The sequence below is a fragment of the Eleginops maclovinus genome, chromosome 6, assembly GCF_036324505.1.
Source record: "Eleginops maclovinus isolate JMC-PN-2008 ecotype Puerto Natales chromosome 6, JC_Emac_rtc_rv5, whole genome shotgun sequence".
NCBI classification, from domain to species: domain Eukaryota; kingdom Metazoa; phylum Chordata; class Actinopteri; order Perciformes; family Eleginopidae; genus Eleginops; species Eleginops maclovinus.
The window spans coordinates 14,098,020-14,125,441 of record NC_086354.1 but is presented as its reverse complement, the minus strand read 5'-3'; the positions used below and the strand labels follow the sequence as shown (position 1 = coordinate 14,125,441).

The following is a 27,422-nucleotide window of genomic DNA, read 5'->3' as shown; positions in this document are numbered from 1 at the left end:
AACTGGTAAATCCAAAGCTTTGGCTACACTCATTAATAACCAGGAACTGAGTGTTTATACAATAAAACCAGAGAGTTTATGTTACGGCCACACATTTGATCATATATTTTGGGCCTATGATGGTACCAGTTACAGTTATGCATGGATCACCCTGTGCTTGAACATGATGTCTGTTGGATGGATATTTCATGACGAGCACAGTCCTATAAATCAACATAACAAAGCACCGGTTCAGATTGTGCTCCCCTCTGAGAAACACCACCTTATTGTGGTGGAGGGTTTTGTGTATCTTCGACACGGGGAGCTATTTTCTTTTGAAATGTTTGTTTCCCCACAAACACAATGTGTTTTAGTTCTTTAACCCTACTATATGCTGTTTTCCAGCAATCGGCATAGAGAGACTTTAATCGCGGCTTATGTTTTACACCTCGCACAGATAAAGCCTATTGTCTCAGCATGTGTTGGGTCTGATAAGCTCTACAGTACATGCTTGGCTGTCAGCGAACAGCTTTTCCTGATAACTAATCAAAATCTACCACTGCATTGGCCTCTAGCAGTATTAACATGAGCTTTCCTCTCTTCATTTTAGACTGACTGAAATGTGTTCAAAACAAAAGTTGGCTTCAAACATTAAGTCAAATTACGAATCGTAATAATTCTATCTTTTCATTTTGTTCAGTTCAAACATAATTCGATGTTACTGTATTTTATTTATAAAATTATGCTTGTTGAGCTGCTTGTGGTTAGACAACATTTACCAACTGACAAGTAATCTTATTTTAATTAATGGAAGAAAATATGATCTTTTTAGACAAATTTAGAAAAGTTGTTTGTCATATTCACACAAATGGAGTGAAGCCTGCGAGCTAGCTCAGGCAGTCAACTCGAGCACCAATGATACATTCGCACATAACGCCCCTCGTCACTCTTGCAACCAACCAAACATAGTCTCTTAAATCTGGCGCTCTATTTAAGCTGTTGGATCTGCCTACCTCTCATGCTGCTGCCGCTACTGCTGTTTCCTCGCTGCTAATGTGTTCACGTTGGCGATGCTCGCCTTCCCCACCACCACCCCTGCTTCCACCCCAGCTTCCACCTGGAGGCTCGGGGGTTAGATATGTAATCATCACTCAGTGTTCTATGTTAATATGTAGAGTGATGAGGCCCGAGCCTAAACACAACTCAAACTATATACTGCTTCTAATAAACAGATTAATGAAACACGTGAGTTGTCTGACTGAAATGTATTCAAATTAGTCAATGCAAGAAGATAAGACATTGAATCTGTTTAGGCTTTTGGCACTTACTATTACTATTTTTGTATTTGTTACAAGCCAAAAAAGACAGAGAAGCATGTCTTATGTGATGGGGAACAGATTATGTTGGGGTTTCGAGAGTTTGTTTTGGACAAAAAAGCAATTTATTGACATCCCCTGAGGCTTCATCGATTTCTTACAATTTTCTTACCTTTTAGTGACCATATAAAGAATTGTTGGTAGCATCTTTACCTAAGAATGTTTTGGCATCCAAGTAAACAATCAGGTCCAATTTAAAAACATTGTTAAACTTTGAAAACAAAAAATCGACCAAGTTAAAAAAATTGTTGGCAAGGTTGACAAAGTGACCACACACAGCAACAGGACGGTCGATAATTCTCCTTCTTTCTTCCTTTTTTTGTATGCAGTGATTGATGGCCCCACTCAGCTGATTGTGCGGGATGTGTCAGACACCGTAGCTTTTGTGGAGTGGACACCACCGAAGGCAAAGATTGATCAGATCGTGTTACGATACGGCCTGGTGGGAGGAGAGGGTCCACGAACCACCTTCCGCCTCCAGCCAACACTCAGTCAATACTCCCTGCAGGTGAGTGGTATGGCGTGTGTGCAATTTATCACGTTGCAGTGTCATAGATCTCATCATACACACACATCATGTGAACTCACCTGCCATCTGGGGACAGAAAAGCCCGTCCTCACAACTTAAACCATTTATCTTTTGATTGATAGTTGGCTTTGGTGTTATTACTTTGTACTCACAGGTATAGTGTTTTCTGCTGTGTGTGTGTGTGTGTACTGTTATCATGCTTGTTAATATTATCTATTCCCAAAGTCTGCCACCCGTCTGTGTTGAGAGATTCAACATAAAACAAATGAAACAATCCATGCAAAGAGATTAAACAGACCTAACCGTCCCTGTTTTCTTTTTTTTTTCTCACAGGTTCTGCGTCCTGGCTCACGTTACGAGGCGTCTGTGAGCGGAGTGCGTAAAGGAAATGAGAGCGGATCTATTTCCACTGAATTTACTACTGGTGAGGTCTGACAGCAGGCAGATGTGGTGATAACAGTGTGTGTTTGTGTGTGTGGGATCCTGTGCCTGCCTCTGAGGATAGGAAAGTTGTTGACATATGGCCTAATGTAAAGCATAATGTTTATCTATATTGCATAGTGCACATCTGGTCAGATTAATTATGGCTGCAGTGTGTAGTTTGTGGATTATTTGTGGAAACTCTATACTTATTTGTCTTGAATGCAGCACAAAGTGTCATTTTTTGAATAAATTCATATGTATGTAATATAATATGCATAGACTTAATAATGAACTATACATTGTTACAAATGAATATGTGATGCAACGGATGTTAATAATATATTCATACATAAATCAACTGTAGTAATTAACAGTTGCCCACTAGCAGTATCTGTGTCTGATGTGTAAACCGCTGATGTTTGCTTGTTTCGCAATCCCTGAGAATTGGTCTCAGTGTCCCCAACATTGTCAGCTTTATCGTTCTTCTCAGAGATCGATGCCCCTAAGAACCTGCGGCTCATGTCCAAGACTTCCACCTCCCTGGAGCTTGAATGGGACAACAGTGAGGCTGAGGTAAATAAATGATGACTGAATAGCCTTATCATTTCATTTTTATGACTTTACAAAACAACATTTGAATAGCATATACAATGTAATACAATGTTATATATTTACTTCACAGAGAATAGGAACTAAATTATATTATAATAACTATATAATAAGTAAAGAGTCTGAATACCTTCACAAGCTTTTCATGCCAAACATATTCAATGTAATATACAGCTATATGGTCTCTTCTGAAAACTTATTTTTTTGTTTTCTACTTTTGTTAATTATTCAAATATGTGTATTAGAATAATCTGAAATACTTTATAGATTCAACATGATCTCAACCTCAGGTGTCCCGTATTTAATTGAAAAGATTTCGTGAAAACAACTCATTTGTCTTTAATCCCTTGACCTTATCCATGTTTCCTGGATCCTTCCTGCATACTACCCACCCTAAAGTGGATTTTTCATTCCTTCCATTTCTCTAAGCTCTGTCTTGTTGTATTGAGCACTTTATCATCACAGACAGGTCGGTGTGCATTTTGTCAGCTTGGTAAATGCCAATACAGAAAATGTAGCAAACAAAAGCATTGGGTTCAAGTGGTCACCGACGATTTACTGTGAATGGAAATCTAGTAAATCATGTTGTTTCACTCTGTACTCATAATGGGTATTACAAGGGCTTCCTAGCTACTATTCTTGGCTGATGTATTGCATTTGTGTAACCTGCCTCCGTCAGCCCAACATCCACAACCACCTTGCTTGAGTTTCACCACTCGTCCAAGAGTCACCAACCCTGGCTCATGGATATAAACCTTAAGTTCAGCCAGTTAGATGTGATAATATTCTGAATCTAAGCACTGTTTTTCACCGCTCTCTCTCTCTCTCTCTCTCTCTCTCTCTCTCTCTCTCTCTCTCTCTCTCTCTCTCCCAACCCAATTACTGATAGCGAATATCTTCATGATTCAAACGCCTGACCCTAATAACTACACAAACAGACATAAGAGATAATCTGTATTGTTGCTTCTTAGAACTACAAATGTATTCATCCCCTGATCCTGCACAACAGAGAGAGTAATATCATGCTGGGCTAATGCAACATAATTCATTTATTCTGTGATCCAACTGCTTTGGTTTAAAGCCTTGCATTTTCTTCATTTTGTTTAAAATGTAAAACGTTCCCTTGTTGTTGGTGTTCTTAATGTTTTAATGTATTTGTTTAAATCCAGACGGAGGGCTACCAGGTGGTGTACAGTACTTTAGCAGGAGACCAGTATGATAAAGTCATTGTACCACGCAATGAGGGAGCAACCACTAAGACCACCCTCACAGGTAAGGAAAAAGCGGTGCTGCTTTTCTTTAATTTATTTCTTCATTTGTAATCTAGTTCATGTATATTGAATTATTTATGAACATCTGTAGGGTGGTTTTGCTCAGTGCGAGGTTTTCTCCTTGTGTCTCCAGTTTTATCGCTGAGCATCTAATGTATGCGGAGGAAGCTGGAAGTGCCTGTGTGTTTTACATGGCAGGATTATCTCCAGAGCTAACATTTGGCTGACAGGGCTACTGATTGTATCTGTAGAAACGCTTGTTGTCCTGCGGGCGTATTGAAAGGCTGTCAGAAAGGAAGGGTCGGCTGGTATGTTTTTTCTGAAAGGCCACAGCGCTGGAAAGGGCACAGCCAGCATAAGAATAGAAGCAAAAGGTCCTTGTGTTATTTTGTTGGGCCATTGCAATCGATGCTGCCTCCACCCTCATTCCTTCATGTCACTCTCACTTTCTCTCTACTAATAACCTCTGTCACTCCCTCGCTCATTTCCATTCCTCATTATCTTATTCCTGTAACTGATGAAACTCACTGTGGACATACTGAATTCATTTGAAACTGATCAGTTATGCTGTTGGCATTAAAAATAGTTTATTTTCACAGAAATTATACTGATGTACATGTAAATTTGACCTGACCTCATCACGAATGTAGAGCTAATTGGGCTGCTATGAAAAACTCCATCTAATTGACATGCACTCTGCTTGAGAACGAGAGTATGAAACAGGTATGTGTTGTGTTTAGTTTTGCTGTATGGTGTTTTAAATTAGTAACGGATTCCCTCTCTGTCTTTGTGCCTTAGACCTGCTGCCAGGCACCGAGTACGGCATTGGTATTTCTGCCATGAAAGGTATCAACCAGAGTACACCAGCAACAATGAACGCCAGGACAGGTGAGCAAATTACTGCTCATACTCCACTGATGTAAAACAGATTAAAAGAATACTTCACCCTTGAAATGACTATAAAATACAAAATAATTGTTATACACAATTTAATTTGTATATCAATTACTGAACGTGTTTTGAAGAACAGATTTTCTTGCAGGCCTCCACAGTGAACTGAGAAGCTAGAAACGATAAACAGTCTTGATGATGTGCAGTAAATAGAAGCGTTGTTTAAAAATTGCAGAACTAAATTGGTACATCCGTTTAGCAATATTCACATGACTTGTGCAGTGTAAACAAGGAGAAAAAATTTATGTGTTTATTATTGAGCAAATAACTGGATAAATGAAAGTTATTCATCATTATTGTACTGGATGTGTGGCGTGAGAGTTTGTAAACCAAGGTTTTCATGTAGTGTTGCTCTTATAAAACCCTGTATGCTATTTCATTAAGGACTTACTCGGTTTAAGTCGATACCTTCACTGTACAGTCATACAAGAAAAAATCTAGGATTTGAAAGATACATGCATTGAGTAAATTATGTTTCAATGGATATTTTGATGGTGACATTTTCTTCTAAGTGGATCACAGCAGCGTTGCAGCAATACCAGCTTCCCAGCATCTTGTTAGCTATTATACTTGTAACTTTTAGTTTGTGCTGTGGGTCATTGCTCCTGTTCCAACGATTTAAAGCAATTTTAGTGAGATTAAGCAAGACGTGTGCTATTTAAGGGAGATGTTTTATAAAACCTGCTGGGGCCAAAGTTGTCATTACTGCATTTTAAAGCTGTAATAATGTAAACCATTGACTGGTAATGGCCCTCTTTGTCTCATATCATTATCAGCTGTTAGAATTTTTATTGTGTTTTTTTTGTGTTATAAAAAACATTTAACCTTCTGTTCAAATGTTAGTGGGTGGAGGTGCTTTGCTAATCTTTCCCATCATGTTGAATGTCAAGCACATCTTCCCTCCAGTTGCAATCATTTTAATGGCTGAAGGTATTTTGCACTTTACGAAATGATGCCTCAATTTTACGAACAAGCACTTTCTATCCAACTATTTGGTGCACTCTTTGAACTTTAAAAATGCACTACAGCTATCACATATTTCTCCAAAAGCTTTAAATAATATGACAACAACTCTTCTCTGGCCAGCTCACAGCAGTGCTCATGTTGCTGAAAGCTAAAAGCATCATTTCCATTATCAGTGGCTTCAGTCGAAGTACTTTGAGTCTCACTTTAGCCTCAAAAAATCTATTTCACAATAATCTCCAAAAACATTTGCGGTAGAGGATTAAAGGAGAATTAAACATTGATGATCTAGTGGGCAACTTGGGTCATTGCTGCAGGAAATAAAAAGACAAACTTAAGACCAAAACAAAAACAAAAAGATTAAACACAGAATGTGGAATCATTATGATAATACGGAGCAGTATGCAACATCATTATGAGCAACAGTCCTGCTTTTTCTGTCAGTGCTGCACCAAAGCATAGTCTATAGAATAAATTAGAATACAGAATGACATATTTTTTGTTAAATGTTGCACAATTTTGGGGCAGATCGCTGAAATGTTAACAACCCAAAGGTTTTAATCAACTCAATTTATTGGAGGAAAATGTAAGCATGTGACATGAAACAACTGCCTGTCTGGACACTGTCATTAGTTGGGTCGGCATCTAAATGTTAGACGTGAATGTTTTTGCTACAGCGGAAGAGGGGACTGTAACGTGAGAGTGTCTTAGAAATACTTGTACAGTATGAAACACAAGAGGGTCGGACAGTATAGCAATAAACAGAAAGCATCCTACAACATAACATGAGATTATAACTTGTGAGTAAGTCAACAGAGAATTTAAGTATTCATTACATTAAGCTTGTGTACCTACTGGTTGAATTTGAAAGGGAGGGTAACATCAATGTTAAAAAACAAGTAAAACATGTAAGAAACAAAATAAAGGCCTAAATAACTTTTTCTTGAATTTTCTCCAGATGAAAATACTGTGTATTACCTAAAATCTTGTCTCCTCGATATTAGGTTTGGATGTTCCAATGGATCTCACTGTGACGGCCTCTACAGACAACACCATTACTATGGTGTGGGGCTTGGTCCAGGGTCCCATCGACCATTACAAGGTCACCTACACATCCTCGTCTGGTGTCTCTACTGAGGTGAAGAAAAGGACAGATGAATACCTAATGAATAATAGATAAAACATACTTTTAATAATACTGTACAAAGGGACAAGACAACAAACATCCAAGGACCCACATGGCGGTGACCTTTTGTGTCTGAAGAAATCCTATTGAATTTATGCTTAACTGTGTCTTCTTTTTCAGCTGACGGTGCCTAAAGATGTTACTACCACCACTCTGACCGACCTTGAGCCAGGAACTGAGTACAGCATCACTGTGGCAGCGAGAAGAGGAAGACAGCAGAGCACTGCAGCTACTATAGACGCCTTCACTGGTATGGAGAATAGTCAATTTTTACATACTCGAACAGGTACACAGTGTTGTATAAGGAGAGCGGTTTGTCCTTTGAAGGCAATAATAAAGCACCTGCCAAATACAGAGGTAACTTTTCCATGTGGCATGTAAAACATCAGCACACCTGCCACCATAGCAATTTCTTAGTTAATAAAAGTCAGGAATTGGTAAGGTAATGTACCACTGAGTCAGTGCTTATAATTCAAAGTGTCTGGCATATAAATATGAGCAGCCGGTCTGAATCGGAAGTTACCTGCCGCAGTGGCGGTGGCTGTCTTTGCTATAGTGCTATATAAACTTTTGTGGAGTGTCTAGATTTGAGTCAATTGAATCCTCTCAATTATCAGGCAAATCTATGAGGCATTTACTCTAGAATGTTTTCTCGGCTCAGATAAAGAAATTAAAGATCAGCCCATGACTGCACAACTTTGGAGAAGGTTTTAAACAACAGTGGCGCATAATAAACTTTAACGGTGTATAAATGGACCAAATTGTGGCAGCAGGTAAGGTGAGTCACACTAAAAGAAAATGGAGGGTCCTTATAATACTCTTAAGATGCAATTAGCAGCAGTTAATTGTTCACGTAAGCTAATGAGCATGTTAAAAGTGTTCCCTGATTGCACCTATGTTTTTTCACCTTAATATACCGGTGTGTGATTCTCTCGGTTTCGCTGTCACACTCGTTAGTGTCAGTTTGCACCGCTCTTCCTCTTTCTCATCTTGATGTCCGAGAATATCAATCACAGCAAAGTTCTCTTTTCCCCAGACGTGTTTGCATCCATCCAACTATTTGTGGGGTTTCTGTCAATCCTACCCACCCTGTTGTTTCTTTGGTATTTAGCTTGATGTGATTTTCAGTTGCACAAAGGATGGTGACAAATTGATTGGCATGCTCGTTCTCGCAATCCGATTTATCATTCTTTCTTCGCGTTTCATCACCATCATTATCTCTTTGCTTCTTCACTCTGACCTTCAAAACCATCATCATCGCATTCATCATCGTTTGTCATCTGTGGCTTTTTTAAGTAACACCACTTCAACCATCTGGAGAGGAGAGATGACAGAATCTTCAAATGAGAGATGAAGGGAATCAGTGGAAAAATAATTAATTACCTGTCAGATACTCCTCCAATGTTCACGTCGACATATTGGAAACATCTGTTAATCGCGTAGGTGCTCTCTTTATTAGGAAAAAATCTAGACATTTGATCATAAACTGTCATTAAAAATATATCCCAGGCTGCATTTTAAGCATTACTTCTATTTCAGTTTGTGCCTTTGTCAGTACTACTTCCTGGATGTAGTCATCTGCATCCTCTTGTTATTATGCATTGGCCCCTCAATTGCAAGCGATTTTTCTGGTTGTCTGTTACATTGTCGTGAACTCGATATTTCAGAAACACCTGGAGGGTATTTCTTCAATTTGGCACAAACCTCCACTTGGACTCAAGGATGCACTGATTAGAATTTAGTGGTCAGGAGCCAAAGTCACTGTGAACTAAAGTCTGTTTATTCTCTTGAAAATTATACCTCAGGAAAGCCTGCAGGAAATGTAATTCTATCTGGCACAAACTTCCTAATCTGCTAAAGTTCATTAACATCATTTGTGATGTTATTGCATCTGTGCTATGAAATCCAAAAGTATCATTAAGACCTAGATACAGAATGGGACTCACCACGTTATCATTCAAACTGCATTTCCTCCTTGCAGTCGTTGTCACTGCCTTTCTTTCTAATCATTACTAACTCTACAAAAGACTTCACAGTCATCTTCATCAGCAACATCTTCATCACAACCATCACCGGCATTGCCTTCACATCAGTCAGACACTCCTTCTGCAATGTCTGTCATGCCATGTGGAGTTTTTTCTCCACCATCGGTGCTACAGAGCCATGTCTGGATGGGTGTGTGTTATTTGTGTCATGTCTTGTAATCACAAGTACACAGATGCAGACCGTAACTATCGGGGTTTTTACCGGATACAAATTTCCCGCTGACTGCACAAAGCGGTAATGCATGTCGATAGTTGGAGAAGGAAATGTTGCTATAAAAAGGCAGCTGTTCATCAATAAAAGAGGAGAAGATCATAATTACAGACAAGTGTAAACAACACAGGCTTCCAATAATAATTGATTACAAAGTAAACTAATCTTGATGAGTCAGAAAAAGAGACATCAATGATGCTGCACCTTCCCTGCTATTTATACATCCACACATGGCTAATTAAATTCAAATGATCCGGCAAGTGTTGCTGTGTCATCTGCTTTACTGGTTGGTATTCATTACATCATCTCTTGATCAGGTCACACATTTTGACAACAGCATCTGCTATCATCATCATCATTTCTCTTTTTTCTTGTAGTTAACAGTCTCATCACCACCTCCACTTTACTGCGGATAAACTCATTCATTCTTTTTTTTATGACCAATTAACTCATCACTTCCCATGACTGTGGTTTTCTCTCACTCTCACCTGCCTCATCAACATTTCACCAAAGGCTAATTTTCTCAACTGTATAATAAATGATCTATTATACCATCCTGGACTGCTTCCATCAGTCATCGAATTTCTTATCCGTCATCTCCATAATGACGGCAGCTGCTTTCCTCTCTTTGTTCATCGCCGTTTCCTGCTTGAGGGCAGCTTTTTATCTGTCCTTGAGAACTCTCCGGTGATCTTAAACCCCCGTTCCTCCAGGAATCAGGCCCGTCACCCACCTCTACTTGTCAGAGGTGACTTCGGACTCGGTGTTGGTGGCGTGGAGCTCCCCAGCTCCGCCTGCTGACCTCTTCATCCTGAGCTACAGCTCTGCAGATGGGACCGACACCTCCAAGGTGACGCTGGATGGCTCGAAGACGAGGTCGCTGGTCCAGGGTCTGCTGCCGTCCACTCAGTACACCGTCAGTCTAATCACAATACAGGGGGACGTTACCTCTGAGCCAATTACGGCATCCCTCACTACAGGTGAGCTGCTTGGTTTCATGCAACAGTGGTATCAGAGGTTAATCGGGGATAACACGCAACGATTGATGATCATGATCAGCAGAGTTAAGGCTTAAGGCTTCAGTATTTGAGACCTGTTTCAGTAGTAAGGTATTCTTGCTTCTTACTATTTGGATTTACATGATATGATTGTTCTGTACCTCTGTAATTAACATTTGACTACGTTTAAGGTTTCAACTAACAATTATTTACATTTTGATTGATCTACAAATTGAGTAATTTTTTTGATCTATGAAAGGTCAGGAAAAAGTGAAAATTGGCCATCATTAATCATATTCTAATGCCTGACAATCCAAGGATTTGCAATGTACTATCACATGAGACTACAAAAGCAACAAATCCTGGCAATGGAGAAGCTATAATTCCCGTATATTCCCTTTTTTCACAAGAGAAATTCAATAATCAAGAGATAATAAAAATGTGTTTTTACTATTTTCCAGTATTTTTCACACAGTAACCAAGAAAAGAAAGAACATTGTAGCAAGTTTGATGTACAGTGAGAAAGGAAATGGGATGAAAAAGGGAAAAATGGAAATTCAAAGTGATTTTAAATTAAATATGGATTTGCAAAATATGCTGTTTTAGCATTTCATTTGCACAGACCCACAGCAGGATTATTGTTAATAATTACAGATCTGCCTGGGAGCTTTTTTCTTTCTATTTCTCTGTAAGACTTAGTACTAACAATACAAGTTTTATTCTTATGTGTTGTCATATGGCTGAGATTCCCCACATAGATGGCCTTTGAGTCAACAGCCAGTGTTAAATGAACAAGTGCTATGTCATGTTTATAATAAACTCATACGCAATCGTAACTTTAGGTGATATTTGAGACATTTCTGAAAAATGCTAATACAGTGAAAGACAGAGAGAAAAAGAATGAGAGAGGAGGACATGGGCAGTGTTACTGTAAGTTAAAGATATCTGCTGATGCTTTGTACTATTTTTTCCTAATATGAGATTAATATGTTCCGTTCTCTTTATTTATTCTCTTCTGTTATTTCAAGGTTTCTCTATCATTTCTTTCCGTGTCTTTTGAGTAAAATGTTTTTCCTCCAACCGCGCTGCAAAGATGGTCCACATCTTTCTCTCTTTGTTAATACGTAATACAGTATCACTGTGTCATTTCACGCTAATTGGCTTTTTGATAGAAGGAGCTCTTGAATCATTTCTTTTGATTATAAGTGTGCTATTCACATTTGGGAAGAGAATGAATAAAAGGAGGGTCAGTCAAGTAACCTGCCTGAGAAAGAGACAGTGGGCAAAGCAATAAAAAAAAATCAGGACAAAAAGTAAATCAAAAGAGAGGACTGAAGACTATTAGAGGAAAGGCGAAAGTCAGCATTGAACAACCGAGATATTAACTTTGCATCAGTGCCAGAGACACCTGCAAGCTGTCATCTGATAACTGTGCCAGTTTAACATAAAACCTTGGCAGTCACAAGCACTCCCTCTTTACGTTCACCCACACATGATTATAAGCACATTCGGAGGGTGAAATTGGATGTGGATTTTGTGATGGCTGTACAGTATTTCTTGCACCTGTCTTTAGAATGGTTGTAATGCTTTGATCCTGTTCATGTCAATGTGAGTACAGATTAGAGACTGCACTCTGCCTTACTTTTTGATTACGTTTTTTTTTTTTTGTGTGTTACATTTTACACATTTAAGATGCTCAGAACTCTCTGTTTTTGACCAGTTTGAGTTGATGGTTTGCTGTTTGCCGGTCAGTTCAAACAGCGCCTAAGTGTAACTCAGCCTGAGGGCCACATTCATTTATTAGCTTACAAAGTGCAAATTGAATTGTGATCTTTAAGGAGGATCAGATCAATAGCAGTATATTTCACTGACAGACCTGTTCTAAAACTGTTCCCATTCAGAACCTCAAGCAGCTCTTATTTTTTCAGCCATTATTTTTACCAAAGTAAACATAATTAGTAAGATATGCATTCATGAATAATATGTAAAACATATGTAAATGAAAGTACTGTATGTCATACAAGTTTAATTCAAATGACTTCAAAGCCAGGAGTAATAAATTGCCCCCTCTGCTTGTGAATAATAGCCATTATTCTTCAGCAGGGCGTGGAGTTGTTGTTTTATGTGCTGCTCGTTTCTCGTCTTATCCACACAGACAAATAGAGGTTATCTCTTTATCCCTTCCTTTTCAGTTTTTTGTCTTTTTGTTTCCCCGTTTCTAACTTTCTTTATCCCTCTATTTCTTTCTCTAGCAGCTAAGGACCTGTCCTCAATTTAATTGTTTGCTCACATTGTTTTGGCCATAACCTTTTCCGTGGCAGCTCGATATTCTCAGGAGACACATAAAACAAATGGTCAGCTGGGGCGTAAATCTCCTCCGAGTAAGCCCTGCTCAGTCTCAATGCTAATGCCGCCCGTTGTGTTCTTTACCAGATAGATTTCTTCTGGAATATCTTTTGATGGTGTTTATTTATTTAATATGCTAGGCTTCTGCAGACCAGGGGCAGGTCTGTTTGTGCAAATGTAATGAAGAGCAGATTAACAATGGAAAAAGCAAGGATTTATGAAATACCCCGGGTTTCAAGGGCACTGAATCTTTTAGATTTGTATGTAAATTCCCCTATTTGCCTAGTATACCACATAATGCGCTTTTCTGGGATCAGAATAAATTCTCCCATGTTATCCATTGTGGACCATTTTGATCCTATGCTAACACTCTCCCTTCTAGGCATGGACCCACCGAAAGAGATGACGATGTCAGATGTGACTGAAGACTCAGTGACTATCTCTTGGATCAAACCAATGGCCCCATTTGAATATTATAAGCTGTCCTACCAATCAGCCAGAGGTAACCAACTCTTTACTTTCTCTTCAATGTATTTTCAAAAGAAGGAATTCAATATATCAGCATGTGTGCTGTAGCACTTTGTTTTCATGTTGCAGTTAAATGAACATTGCATTTGTTGCAGCGAGTCTCTCTGATGTAAGATTATTTGTAGAAGGAAACACTGTTACACACATTGTTGTAGCTGTAATTAATTGATAACATTTTATCAGTGGAATGTAATTGAATTTTTAATTAAAATGTTGTATTGATTAATTATTTACCCTTTGATGTAAAACTTGCAGTAGTATGCCCTTTACCTGATAAATTTAAGATCAGGGTGACGGCGGCTGTTCCGATCTCTGTGCAGGTCGAGTGGACAGCGTGGTGATTGACAGCGATGTGACCAACTATACATTGTCCAGCCTGTTCCCTGCTACTGAATACGAGATCAGCATCAGCACTGTCAGAGGAAGTCAGGAGAGCAAAGTAGTCAGCACCGCGGTCTTCACAGGTAGGAGTGCATATGGAAACATGGCTGGGACTGTATATTAAGAGGAAGCCATGCAACAAAAGAAACTACAGCGGCATCAAATCTCTTCATTTATCCAGCTTGTGTTACCCTTACCATCAGTAACTAGTCACTAGAGCAATCTGTGGAGCTGTGTCCATGTCACTCACACTTGAAATTTTTCTGTTGTCATGAATTAATAAATTGCTGAACAAGTCAGAGATGAAGTGAACAATTTTAGAGGTCAGTAGCAGGCTACATCTGCACAGTGCAGGTACTGAAAACAAAAAAACCTTGTTTCTATTCTCTCCTCGGGACCATCAGTCACACAGTGATGGAGTGGAGCAGGTAAGAGAACATGCTTTGATTTTTCAATGTTGGATTGGCCGTAGGTTGGTTGGGAGAGTTGAGAGTATCTGGGGTTTTTTGGTTTATTTCTTTGTTACAACTCTAGATACCACGGACAGGGAGTGAGATATACAGTAAATGGGATGGACAAAATAATAGAAACATCAGTCAGAAGAACGCAATACATAGCCTGAGAAGTAGATCATCACTTCACACTTTTAGTACAAACATAATACTTTTATGAAGGACCAATTTATTGCAGGATTACTGCATTATAATGCTTTAGTTTGAGCTATATGAACCAATTAAACTGCAAATGTTCTAGCTAAACACTTAAGGTCTCCTATTATGCTATATTTGAACATTATATTGTAGAACCATATCTATACAAACCATGTCTGTGAAGTGTTTTGCTCAAAATACCAAACAGACCACACATTGTAGCCATGCCTCATACCCCCTCTATTCCAGCCCTGTTCCTGAAGTGCTGATTCTGTGACTGTCGCTTTAAATTTGAGCTGAGCTGAAGCTGGCGCCAGCTCTCTGTCTGAAGAGAGAAGTTTCTAACAGAGAAACTCAGCTAAACAGGGCCGTGATTAAAGTTAAACACCATATTATGTTCAAAACTACATCAAGCATTATTTCTGAAACCCTTCTCAGTGTTTACTACTAGAACACTGATGTTATATGTATTATATATACAACAACTCTAAGTCCCTCCTGCAGACATCCTGCTGAACACACAGAGACACAGAGGTGCTGCAGATGGGATTCAGCTTGCGGCTGTATATTGCTGACGAAAGGTTGGGACGTATCACATGGACGGGACGTTGACAGGAGTTCAATGTTAAGCCAGCCCACATTTAGGTTATGACGTCATATCTGCAGCAAATCTTGATCAGCTCGTTTGTACCCCTGTTTTGGAAAAGAGAGAGGGTTGTATTTTCTGACACTTTGTGAGTCTCCTTACACACCAGGGACACATATTTATGTATAAAAGACAGCAGGCACCTAGTATTTTGCATAATAGGGGCCCTTTAATATACTTTTGATGCTGTCCTCATGTTCTCTTAATGACATTAGGAAATCTATCTACAATAAAACCACTCTCCGGGCTCCCTCGACTCTTCGATAAACGCCCTTCTTGGAGAGGGAGCGGCGCAGAAACATAGTGGTTGCCATGTGATCTGTATGAGGAATCCCTCTTTTCTCTGTTAGACTCTCAGACCAATTGTTCTTTCCCAAAAACAGCTGCGCATTGGGACTTATGTGCTAAAAAGAGCAACACACACAGATACAGACGTCAGGCAAAATCTAAGGGTACAGCTGACATTGCAGGAGGTGCAATCGTTGCCGCTGAAATAGATGAAGCTGTCCACTCTCTGACCCAGTAATTGGTAACCTACCATACCATAGCCTTTTTCTATCCCTTTATACTTTTTCCTCACCTCTGTTCAGCTGCATTGTTCCCCTATTCTTCTCTCAGTTCCCTTTATCTGCCATCTTTCTGTTCTCTTTCCATTTCTTCTCTGCTTCATCCTTTTTCTGCTTTCATCCTCTTTCTATAGTGTCTACCCACCCTATTTCTTCCAAATACATGACAAAAGATCAGAACGCTCCGACTCTTTTGCTTTCAGAGTTTTTTGCTTTTTCAGACTCCTTACTAACTACAACTTACTAAATCACAAGTTAGGAAACACTCACTTGCATGCAAACAAGCAAGTAAATATGGGACGCCGTTCTTCCACTAACCTAATATAAACACTCACCCAGATGCATAATCTTCAGTGTGTGTGTGTGTGTGTGTGTGTGTGTGTGTGTGTGTGTGTGTGTGTGTGTGTGTGTGTGTGTGTGTGTGTGTGTGTGTGTGTGTGTGTGTGTGTGTGTGTGTGTGTGTGTGTGTGTGTGTGTGTGTGTGAGACTGTATGTGTCAAAGGGGGAAAAGAAAGAGAGCTAAAGAGAGCCCTGGATAGGAATGAGAAAAAGAGCAGGAGGTGAGTTTGAATGCAAATGAGACCTGATTAACCAGGAGCTGCCAGGTTTAAAACTCCAGTGAGAAAAAAAGAAGCACAATATTCCCTTTCTCTCTCTTATTTCCACTTGTATGTCTTGCTGTTCCCCTGCAGTTCTCTATCATCAGCCTCCTTTTTTTTTTTTTAACAATCCCAGTGCACAATGAGCAGAGCTGTTGGGGCTGTAATAGCCTCAACATAACATAACTCTAATGTCAAGCTTGTTAGAAAAGGTAAAAAACATTTCCTCACATCACACAATGCCCAACCAGGGACTTTCTAATTCCGCCTTTAAACAACAATACATAAACAGGGGATTTAGAAAAGTAATCCAGCATTGCCAGGCCAACTATGTAATGACTTGAATAACGTTGCAATTGCCACTTACTTCCCTTCCATAATCAATAATTGTCAGGGGGGGATGAAAAAGCAGGGAGCGATATTTCATTAAGCTAACACAGCAGGTGCTGCTAATCTCAGATGGATTTTGGAGGGTTGAAAATAAATGGACTATATTTAGGTCCGTTTAACAAAAGGCTAATAACGGCGCTCATTACCAAAGTGGCAGGACACCTACTAAAGTCTCACTTGTCCCAAAACTGCTCGGAAACAGACCTTGACAGTCCTTTCGGTTTTACTCACAATATTCATACTTGATATTTCAAAGAGAAATAGATAAGGGATTGTACATTTCTATTTTAAATTCTTTGTTAGCACAACACAAAGCTATTCTAAAGATACAGTGCATGGTTTTCATCTTCAAATACCTTTCTTTTCTTCGTCAGAGAGCCTTCTTGTTAGGCTACATTTGCCTTTGTTGTGTAACCGTCTGCAGTTTTCTCAGTGTAACACATTTTGCCGCTTCTACACATCAAGTCACAGTCTCAGCGTAACATGTCTACCTACAGTAAGAGCTACACTTCCATAATGACAAATTAAAGGTGCGTCAGTGGGCTATTATTGTGCAGTTGTTAACACAATAGTTAAGACACTTGATACAAAGGCACAGCAGGTGCGAGCAAATCAGCTGAAAACCACTACTTAGGTAATACAGTAGCTTACAAGTCATTTCAGAATTTCTTTGAATAAAGTATTATGATAATGAGCGGTAAATCAGTGTTTTTGTAAATGTGGTTTCACCTACACATGCAATACATTCCCATTAAAAAATGACCAGTGAAAAGGTTCCATGTAGCTGTATAGCTGTACAACTTCCATTCAGCAGACCATCATTAGGAACAGTGGTTACATGTCACCCTTCCAGTGAGGCTGTATAGAGAACACACACTGAAAACCTGCTTCTTCTGTACAGTGAGGCAGTGCTGCTTCCGTTGTAATGAGCGGGGATGCAGAGGTAGACTGGGGAGTAAAATGGTCCAATGTGTCTCTCTAACTGCACTGTCTGCTGCGGTCTGGCGTATATAATGGCCACAGCCACAGCACACAGCAGACTGACCTCACGGTCAACCGTCACATCTAAAGTTTTTCTAAAAACACCCTTTCCAGCAAAGCACAAATACGCAATGTAAAACATTTTTCCTGAAGTATTGCTGAGATTTATTCACACATACTGTATTAGCACACACAACTTTCCTGTGCCGTATTTTCTCCCTATAATCAAGGACAAATGAAAGTTGTCAGCATTCATTTTGTGAATAAGCTGTGCACTGCACTGGAGAGGGAAAACCACTCTTTAACCTTATACAAATCCTACGACGGAGTACTAGGGCCACATATGAAGAACATTTTTTTTTTTGCCGTGACGAGATTAAAGTCGACACGGCGACTTTAAAGTCGACACGGCGACTTTAAAGTCAACATGTCGACATGTTGACTTTATGAAAGTTGAAATGTCATGTCGAGTTTAATCTCGACATGTCGAGATAAAACTCGAAATGTCGAGAATATAGTTGAAATTAGTTGGGAGACATAGCAACCGCTCCCACAGGTCCTGCACTGAATCCGAAATGGCTTGTGTAGATCATTTGGTCAAATTATACTTCCGAATTGGATTTAACAATAAAGAGATCCTCGCTGTTTTAGCGAACCTCGACACGTCGAGATTAAAGTCGACATGACATTTCAACTTTATTCTCGACATTTCGAGTTTAATGTCGACATGTTGACTTTAAAGTCGCCGTGTCGACTTTAATCTCGTCACGGCAAAAAAAAATGTTTTCTTCATATGTGGCCCTAATACTCCGTCGTAAATCCTGATCTTAGAATCAGAATCAGAAGTACTTTATTTATCCCCCAAATTGTTTTTGCATTGCAGCAGCGAAATACAAAGAGAAGCAAAACAAATACAACTAATTAAAACTAAAAAATGAAGCAAAAATAAAAATGAATGAAAATGAATAAAAATGAAAATGAAATATACAAATGTACAAAAAGGCAATAATAATAATATAGTGTAAATGTACAATGTTAAGTGTGAAGTTGTGCATGTTAAGTCCAGTTTACAGAGAGGCTATGGAGCAGTGAGTTGTCTGCCAGCCAGAGGGGTATTATTGTACAGAGTTATTGCAATGGGCAGGAATGTTCTCCTGCACCTGTCCTTGTGACAGCGGAGCTGGAGCAGTCTGTTGGAGAAGGAGCTCCGCTGTCTGTCCAGCTGCAGGTGGAGAGGGTGGGTGGGGTTATCCATGATGAACAACAGTTTGTTCAGGGTCCTCCTCTCCACCACTGCCACCATTGTCCATTTCGATGCCCATGACTGAGCCAACTTTCCTGATCAGTTTATTGATTCTGCTGGTGTCACCGTGTCTGATGCTGCCCCCCCCCAGCAGACGGCAGCAAAGAAGAGTGCACTAGCAACAACAGACTGGTAAAAGATCTCCAACATCTTGCTGCACACGTTGAAGGATCTCAGCTTCCTCAGGAAATAGAGTCGGCTCATCCCCTTCTTGTAAACAGCATCAGTGTTGGCCCTCCAGTTCAGTCCATTGTCGAGGTGCACTCCAAGGTACTTGTAATCCTCCACCACAGCCACATCCTCAGCCAGAATGATCTAATGTCAAGAGGAGACTGGGAGTTCCCAACATAATCCGTTTGAGATTTAATATCTTTAGCTCCAATCTTCTGACGCGACCATCTATTAGCAGATAATTGCATTCAGTAAATTCCCTGCTCTTATATTATTAAATATTATTGCACTTATCCGTATGATCATTATAATAATGAAAAGTAATGTTAAGCATCACAGGAACAGACATCATCAAATTGGTCTGATTTTATAGATACAGAGACATTATCAAATTCTCTGAGGCCGACTTTAAGAAACTACTGAATTAATTGTGTTTACAGTGGCAGATTAAAACCTTGGTAAGACAAAGAGAAGTTTTTCTATTTTTGACTTGCAATTGAACAGGAATCAAAGTTATACTGCATGTCTGATCTAGTTTGACCAATATAATTTCTCATATATTGTTAATATTCATTTCAGTTTTGACCTGGTGTTCAGTGTCTACAGTATTGTTTATTTAACCCCCTGGGAAGAACCCTATAGAAAGTACTTGTTGGCCCATTTGACCCCCTTAAAGGCAACCCTTGCAAACACTACAATTAGCTTTAGAAGCACAACCGAACAATGTATTGAGTTTGTCCTCACATTTACCATCACAGCTCTTATAGGAATATGAAAGGAGGTTGTACTTGATCTATTGTGTAATTGGCATTTGGATTTGCTCTGCTGTCAGTGATGTATGTGTTACTGGAAACAGCAGGTTCACATGATAATAGTGTCAATGCTCAGGCTTTCTTGTATTTCTGGAGGTTTAATTGAGCAGAGCTTCCCATCAGCATGGGACTGCAACGCAGCTTTATGCCCCACAGCAGCCTTTTGTTCCTTTTCTGAATCTTAAGCACCTTGAGTACGAGAGTGATGTATTTGGCTCAATCTGCGATCCAGCAATGCAATCAGGAGATGGAGACTGATGATTGGATTATCACAGGGGCTGTTGAAGGTGGGTGACCTGTTTATTTATTTCTTTATTGGCCATCTCAACTCCATCTCCATTGCCAAACTAATTGACTTGGCAGGTCTCCATTAAATTCACTTAAACCTTTTTTGCAATTAAAGTCATGATTTTAATCAGGTTTGTTCATCTATTGCAGGGATAAGGAAGAGTCAAACTCCCTTCGTTGTGCTAATGAGCAGAACTTTTTTTTTTCTCTGATGAGGGCAGGGCAGTATTAATTACCTCGTCTGCGCAGAGCTTTGGAACACATGCGGTGTTGTGTGTTTCCTGCCACGGTCTCTAACGCGCAGAAATAACATGCCTGAGGAGAAATGGGGTTGAAACACTGAGGTCAAAGGTATAATTAAATTCAAACTCAATTTTGCAATGTCCAGCAGTTTGAGAATGAAATTAGGAAAAGGATGGGGAAGCGTCAGGCTCAGGAGAGTATCTGAGACTTTCTACAGCCTTTTGACTGCATAATTTCTCTTTGATGTGTCTAAGAATTGAGGAAAAGGTGATCAAAATGGCAAGAGAGTCATAATTAATCAGTGTAAATGCAATGCTCTTCTGTCTCTCGATTTGTATAATTACAACTAAGATGTGGACTGAATAATGGTTTTCCATTTTGAATTGTACTGAATGGTCTAGGTGTAATTGGCATTCCGTGTGTTTTTACAATTATTTCGACGCATTGTGTACAGAATGACAATGTCTTTATGTATGAAAGTGACAATTACACAGCTCTACAGTTTGTGAACAAATTCTGATAATTTAGTTTTCCAGAATATCTGGCAAATGATAACGAAGTAGACCATTTATCTTTTATGATTTGAATGTGGGAACCTTCTGAATCAAAAAATGGCAAGTTAAGAATTGTTTGCCTTGACCTGAATAAAATATCTGATCAATCAATAAGTAAAGGTAACATTAAATCAATTAACTACTTTCATAATTGATAAAAACTTTCAAACTTTTTTCATGCAAACATGCCAAACAGACTTTGGTTTCAGCTTCAGAATTGTAAAAATGTTTATATCTTTGTTTTGGTGATATGTAGCCAACATGTTTACTTAATACCGAGAGGTAATACCGAAAATACTGTTGTTGTTGTTGTTGTTGTTGTTGTTGTTGTTGATGTCAATACACTGGGCGTATATATTTGTGGTGATTTAATCCTAGCGATGGACATGCCGGCTGAGTTGACAGCGCTCAACATCACTCCACAAGGAGCTCTGTTGCGGTGGAATCCACCCATTTCCAGTGTCGACAACTTCGTGCTGACCCTCACACACAACCAGGGTGAGTAATCTGAACAGCCATTGAGAGGCATTTGCTGTTAATTAGACAGGGAGTAAATGGCTTGATTAAGCACCACCATAGCTGGGAATTATACTAACTAAAGCATTTGCACAAAATCATCAACGCTCTTTTCTTGTTAATGCCTCACTTTTGTGGATGTCACTTGACTGCTTTAGTTCAAACTGTGATTCACATTTTAAAAAAATTGCTTTTTATCTTATGCTGCCATTTATAGGTGTCATGTTTGTGTGTTGTGAAGTACTCATTGACCTCGATTGTGAATAGCACTGTTCAAGCACTTGCCAAATTATTATTGATAGCAGCTCTCTGCACAATGAATTGCTTTAAGTTTTATAGAGTGATAGCACAGACTGCTGTAAGGTCAGACAGCAGAGTCAGCGCATGGCGAGCAGATTTGTTTTTGTTCATTCATGTGCAACGTGTGGTGATATGTTAGGTAACGTCAAGGTTTTTCCAATAAGAAGGTGAGATCAGTACGATCCTTGAAAGCAATATGGATCGATTTGTCTTGGCTCCAGAGAGTTCATTATGCTCGGTTGAAGTACTTAGCCTTGAAACAAATTGTGGTTTTTACAGGGCATATGTTTCTGATGCAGCCCATGTATTCACTGTCTGACAGCCATATCCAGATAGGTAACAGATAGCCATATTGCTTCGCCCATTGGAGTCAGTTAATAATTTGCTCCCTGAACCATGTGGATGACTGCCAAGTTACAGTAGGTAAGACAGCCACAGATAAAACATCTCGACATACACAGCCAGGGTGCTGAAATATGAAAGTATAAAAAGGTTTTAGAGGAAATTGTGTCTTTTGCACAAACATCAACCCCACTTTCTCAGTCATTTTCTTTTTCTAAACTAGCCAGTTAAATGTTTGGAACTTGAACTCAACCAATGTTTTCCCTCCTGACTTTTAGAAGCCGTCTGGATTAGATTTTATGGGAGGGATATTTCTCATTTGCACATGACCCCACTGTCTCAGCCTGGAGTTATCCAGAGGAATCTGTATAACTGAACTCTCTGACTCAATTTGTCCCTACACCCTGCCTGACTGGACTGCAGCCAGATCATCTCAGATACACACACAGTTTCTTTATGCTGAACACATAGTTGGAAAGCATCCCCAGCCAGGGTTTAGTACAGTGTGATTGTGAAGGTGTGGACAATTCCCTTGAGTGGCAGTGTGTCACATCAAGGTCAATAAATTTCATATTTCCTCGGGTACTGTCCTGCATTACAAAACAGAATTTTATCGGCACAACCTCATAAAACTGAAACTTTCTGTATAGGTTAATACTCTGGCATGGACATATACGCTGACAACGTTATATTAAATGTATATTCCAGTCAAATTAAATTCTTGCTCAATTTACACAGTTCATTCATTGATATAAAGTGGTAACCAAATGATAATTCCTCCACATTTAAATGTGTAGATAATTCAAATATTATATGAGCCATGCAAATACCTTAAACTGATTTTAATCTGGAATATTAAATTAGATGAGAAGATGTTTTATTAGCCTTGCATTTCTTGTATATTCAGTCACATTTTAGAGCAATAGATATTTATTGTGTGCTTCATTTATGCAGAGTGGCCCCCAAAAGCAAATTTAACTCAAAGCATAATATGTGTAGAAATCTTTCAACTTCAAAGAGGACCCCAAAGGTTGCCGAACAGTGCAGGATTCATTTGAGATTAAGTTTCAACTTTGTTCCCATACTAAGGAGCTTATTTCTAAAGAGTGACAAATGAATGCAGTCTTTTCAGGGAAAACTGATAAAAGGAGCAGTGTGGTAAACATATGAACCTTTTATGTTTTCCAGTGACAGCTGACACTTTCCTCGTGGAAGGCAACAAGCAAGAGCACCAGCTGTCCAATCTGAAGCCGAGCACCACCTACTCTGTAGCTCTCTACGCCACCAAAGGACCCCTCACCAGCGGCACCGTCATCACCAACCTCCAAACGCGTAAGTGCTCATCTTATTCAGCTGGTGTCTGTACAGTGGGAGGTGCGTGATTCTGTGGTTAGCTTTGAAGCATCACAGCATGACGCGCCTCCTGGCCCCGCTGGAGCCTTTCTGTGTGGAATGAAAAAAATGTTCTGTGTTTTGCGTGGGTCTCCTCCGGGTGCTGGGTTTCATTCACAGCAAAAAGAAAAGTATGTTAAGTAGGAATTCTCCTGTCATTGTCCTTGACCAAGGGCTATGGCTGCTTCACATTGCTTCTAAAGTAGTCAAGATGAGTCAAATGATGATGTGTTTCTCTCTCTTCAAAGAAAATAGAATCAGTGTCTATGTACTTTACCTGTTACTCATCATCAGGACAAGTCTAGAAACCCTCATCTCTAAGTGATTTTGTTATGTCTGCGTTTATATATAAAAACCTAAATGAAAAGTGTCAGTGTGCGTGGTTAGTGTATAGTATATAATTTATTTTGCAGACATAGATAAAAGGGTACAAGAAATATACAAAAAGATACAGAGTACTATTATCATTATCAAACTTTTACAGTACGTACACGGTATGTGCACTTTGAATTCTTTGATCCTTAATCCCTGTGTAGCACTCGCTGCAGGGTCAGTACCTAGATACTTTGACATGGTCATAACATAAACTGGGGGGGGGGATTAAACTTGTGTGCCCTTTAACTTTGCCTACTTCACCTCAAGGTGACCCCTCTCTCCAACTATATTTACATTTATTGGCTGATCTGTCGAAAGCAAAGTTAGGGGTGAAGGAATTGTTCCACTTTAGCTGAGTTGCACCTCTGAAAACTTCTGAGTTCTTGCAGTAAAAAAACTTTTCAGTCAGCAGTGGAGGGCATATCCCCCAAGGAGTACCAGAGCTACCTGTCCTGCACTGCAGCAGAAACAAACAGCGTATGAGAACAGCGCTGCAGAGACTTCAAAACATAAATGGGGCTAAGGAAAATTATGCATACATACAACCATGTCAATGCCATAAATACATATAGTAACTCATACATAAACAAATATTGTTGGCAGTTTAAGGTGATTCTATTTTGGAAACAGATGCTGCCGTCTAGTACGTCATGTACCTCGTTTGTCCAGAGAACAAACACAACATGTATTTCTTCCCCGGTTAGACTCCAATGAAAGGATCTGTTTTTTTTATGTTACTTTTTTTATTGTCCTAGAATAGGACCTTCGAAAAAGATAACTTTCACATTTTATTTATTCGTATTTTTCTAAAAACTAAAATTAAATAAAGGAAGATTGACGGATCTTCACTGAACTTAATTAGGCGCTACTCTTTGGCAAATAAAGGTATTAACAGTTTATTTTAAAATGTCATCTTTCTAGTGCACATTCATGCTGTGAGGGTGCAGTGTACAAACATCTTGTGTGTACTGTATTTGCACACACTAACAAACACCAGTAGAGTCTTCCCTTTTGTAGAGATGCTGATTACAGGGCGCCTTAGACATCCCCAACTTCACAGGAAACTTCTAGTGTCGTTAATTAAACTTCCTAATTGAAATCTTAAAGCCTGTTTCAGTTCCGCTCACACAGCTTGTTTTTCCTCAGGCTGTTCCGCTCCAGTGGAAAATGTCACATTGTGAACAGGTTGTGAACGAGGATGAGACCCTTGATTGGTTTGGTCTGCTGCTGCCTCCGCTACTGTATGGTGTTGTCACCATCTCCCTGTCTGCTGCTCTGTTTGCGTGTGCCTCTCACACTCAGTCTTTCTACTGAGCCACAGTGTTAAGAATTATTCAGATGGACGGGCCTGAGAAGCAGCCGGTAACAGTGGGTTGAAAAGGTGTATCCATCCTGAGAGATGGCAAGTTTATTTATTTTTTAGAAAATGTAAATAAGAAAACAGCGAGTGCTTTTGCAGGGACATTTCAAATAAAATGCAATAATATAAATGGATGCACAATTATAATAATTTAATAATAAGGGGACTCAAAGATAATTGTAAAAGGGTGTGCCTTAAGAAGCCATTTAAAAATAGTGCATAATTTGTCTTATAGTGGAGTATACACTTTGATTAGAAGTTGGGATAAATCCTTCTTATCTTCTTAGATATCAATAATGATAAAAAGCAGTCAAATTACACAACATTATTTAAGTGTTATTTCTTAGCTAGCCTAAGCCTAACAGTGTTATTTATCTAACAGGCAGCATTTTTGTCCGTACCAATGTATTTATTGGAAACTCTGCTTTCAGTTTACAGTACATCTCTGAGATTCATATATACTGTAAATATATTTTTATAACACTTGGAACAGTGGTTATTTGAGAGGACAATCATTCATGGTCCATCTGGTGTATAGCAACTGTGCCAACCCAAAGGCGTGATGTAGAAGAGTCGATGGGTCAGTGATGGCTCTCGCTGTCCGGATGGTCTCTCCACATGTCCGCTGCACACAGCACAAATGAAAAGGAGAGAAGAAAAAGCAATGGGTCTGGCTCAAATGTGTCCAAGACCTTTTCAGCCATTCAGTTTCTTTTAGGGTGGAGTTTCTTTGTGGATTCCCAAGACTCTTAACCACATCTCAGAGTGGTTTCATTGTCTGGCCTCCATGCCTCAGGAGATCAACCCAGAGTAAGACTGTTTGACTCTCCATCAGCTGATACTAAGCTACAGGGCTAGAAAAATAAGGGTTTTTGCTACGGGTGTCTCAATAAGCCTGCAGGCTGCAGCACCGGGACTTTTCTCCTGCCTCAGATGTGTCTGAGCCCGCTGAGAGAGTGTTTGGCAAGTTTTTTAAACAGCAGAGATCTTCGCTGCAGGCAGCTTTACTGAGCTCGGGCTGTAGATGTTCACCAAGTACTGAGCGTGCTGCCTTTTGACAGTTTCATGTACCTTAAAGAATTAGTTTGAATATTTAGGGATAAAGATATTTAAAAAGGTTCTATTATTTTAAAAATGATTCACCATGGTATATTGAATTTAGTATTTAAAGTATAATAGAGTATATGTAACAACTGTGTGGTTTTATATCAGTCGTATCACCATTCCTCTTCTCTGATATGGTATCCCTTGTACAAAGATGTTTCAAATATCATATTAAGAAGAATGGATCAAGCCAAAACATCCAGAACTAGATTTGCAAGGCATTATTAATAATTACAAAAAGTTGTATTGAGTTAAGCCAAGTAATGTACTGTCCCTACAATATATTTAAAAGCAGGTTCTAAAAGAAATGGACTAAACTAATAATAGTTGAAACAATCCTTATCTAGCAGCAGTATCAATGTTTTTATGGGGTGTCATGGAAGGAGTCAATGTCTGCCCTGAAGTAAGAGAATGAGGAGGCAAAAAGAGTATGCAAAGGGGAGTAGAGACAAATTGAAGATAAGCTGAGAAAAGGTTGTGACTTTAAGGCATCCCCTTTGTTCGTGTTTTTTGCTTATAAAACTAAACAAACACGGTTAGTTGAAATAATTCAACACACTACACATTCAAAAAGAACCTTGCTGGAGTGAAGTGCTCTCAAACGCAATAGTGTATGCAGAAGTTTGAAGTAATCCTCATTGATTGGGGTTTGTCAGGATCCTTTTGGCTTTTTAATATTGTCCATGCCGCTAATCAAGGCTCTTGAGTGTTCTTACAGAAAATAACAAGGTATAACATTGAAAAACCATCTGTGAGATTCATCCAAGCAGCATTGTGTTAACTTCAATGGGCTTCATGTTTTCAAAGGAGTTACCTATACATCATTCAGGCAGAGTTATTCACTTGCAAATTGGCATAGAGTTGTGTTTTCCCACTCCAGAAGAATAACTCCCTCTGTCTTTCTACAACAAATTACTGCTGCCCGTGCTGCCCTTCCCATCTGCTGCTCTGTGTGTGTTCTTTTTTTTTTACCTTCCTATTGTTTACACAGCGTGTTAATGAGACATTAGATGAAGCCAAACCCATTCATCTCA

At 39.3% G+C, this 27,422-nt stretch overlaps 1 protein-coding gene across 2 annotated transcripts in view; it reads left to right on the top strand.

Annotated features, from left to right (window-relative positions):
- tnr (tenascin R (restrictin, janusin)) overlaps positions 1 to 27,422 on the top strand; it is a 147,209-nt gene that overhangs the window by 98,840 nt on the left and 20,947 nt on the right. Inside the window, exons 13-23 of one of the 2 annotated variants that reach the window (XM_063885018.1) lie at positions 1,685 to 1,863; positions 2,218 to 2,308; positions 2,798 to 2,880; positions 4,086 to 4,188; positions 4,986 to 5,075; positions 7,106 to 7,239; positions 7,408 to 7,537; positions 13,270 to 13,389; positions 13,736 to 13,879; positions 21,378 to 21,497; positions 23,346 to 23,489. In XM_063885018.1, coding sequence (XP_063741088.1) covers positions 1,685 to 1,863; positions 2,218 to 2,308; positions 2,798 to 2,880; positions 4,086 to 4,188; positions 4,986 to 5,075; positions 7,106 to 7,239; positions 7,408 to 7,537; positions 13,270 to 13,389; positions 13,736 to 13,879; positions 21,378 to 21,497; positions 23,346 to 23,489 — 1,338 coding nt within the window. Of the gene's footprint in view, positions 1 to 1,684; positions 1,864 to 2,217; positions 2,309 to 2,779; positions 2,881 to 4,085; positions 4,189 to 4,985; positions 5,076 to 7,105; positions 7,240 to 7,407; positions 7,538 to 13,269; positions 13,390 to 13,735; positions 13,880 to 21,377; positions 21,498 to 23,345; positions 23,490 to 27,422 lie in introns of both variants that reach the window. The other variant, XM_063885016.1, reaches the window with a different exon arrangement.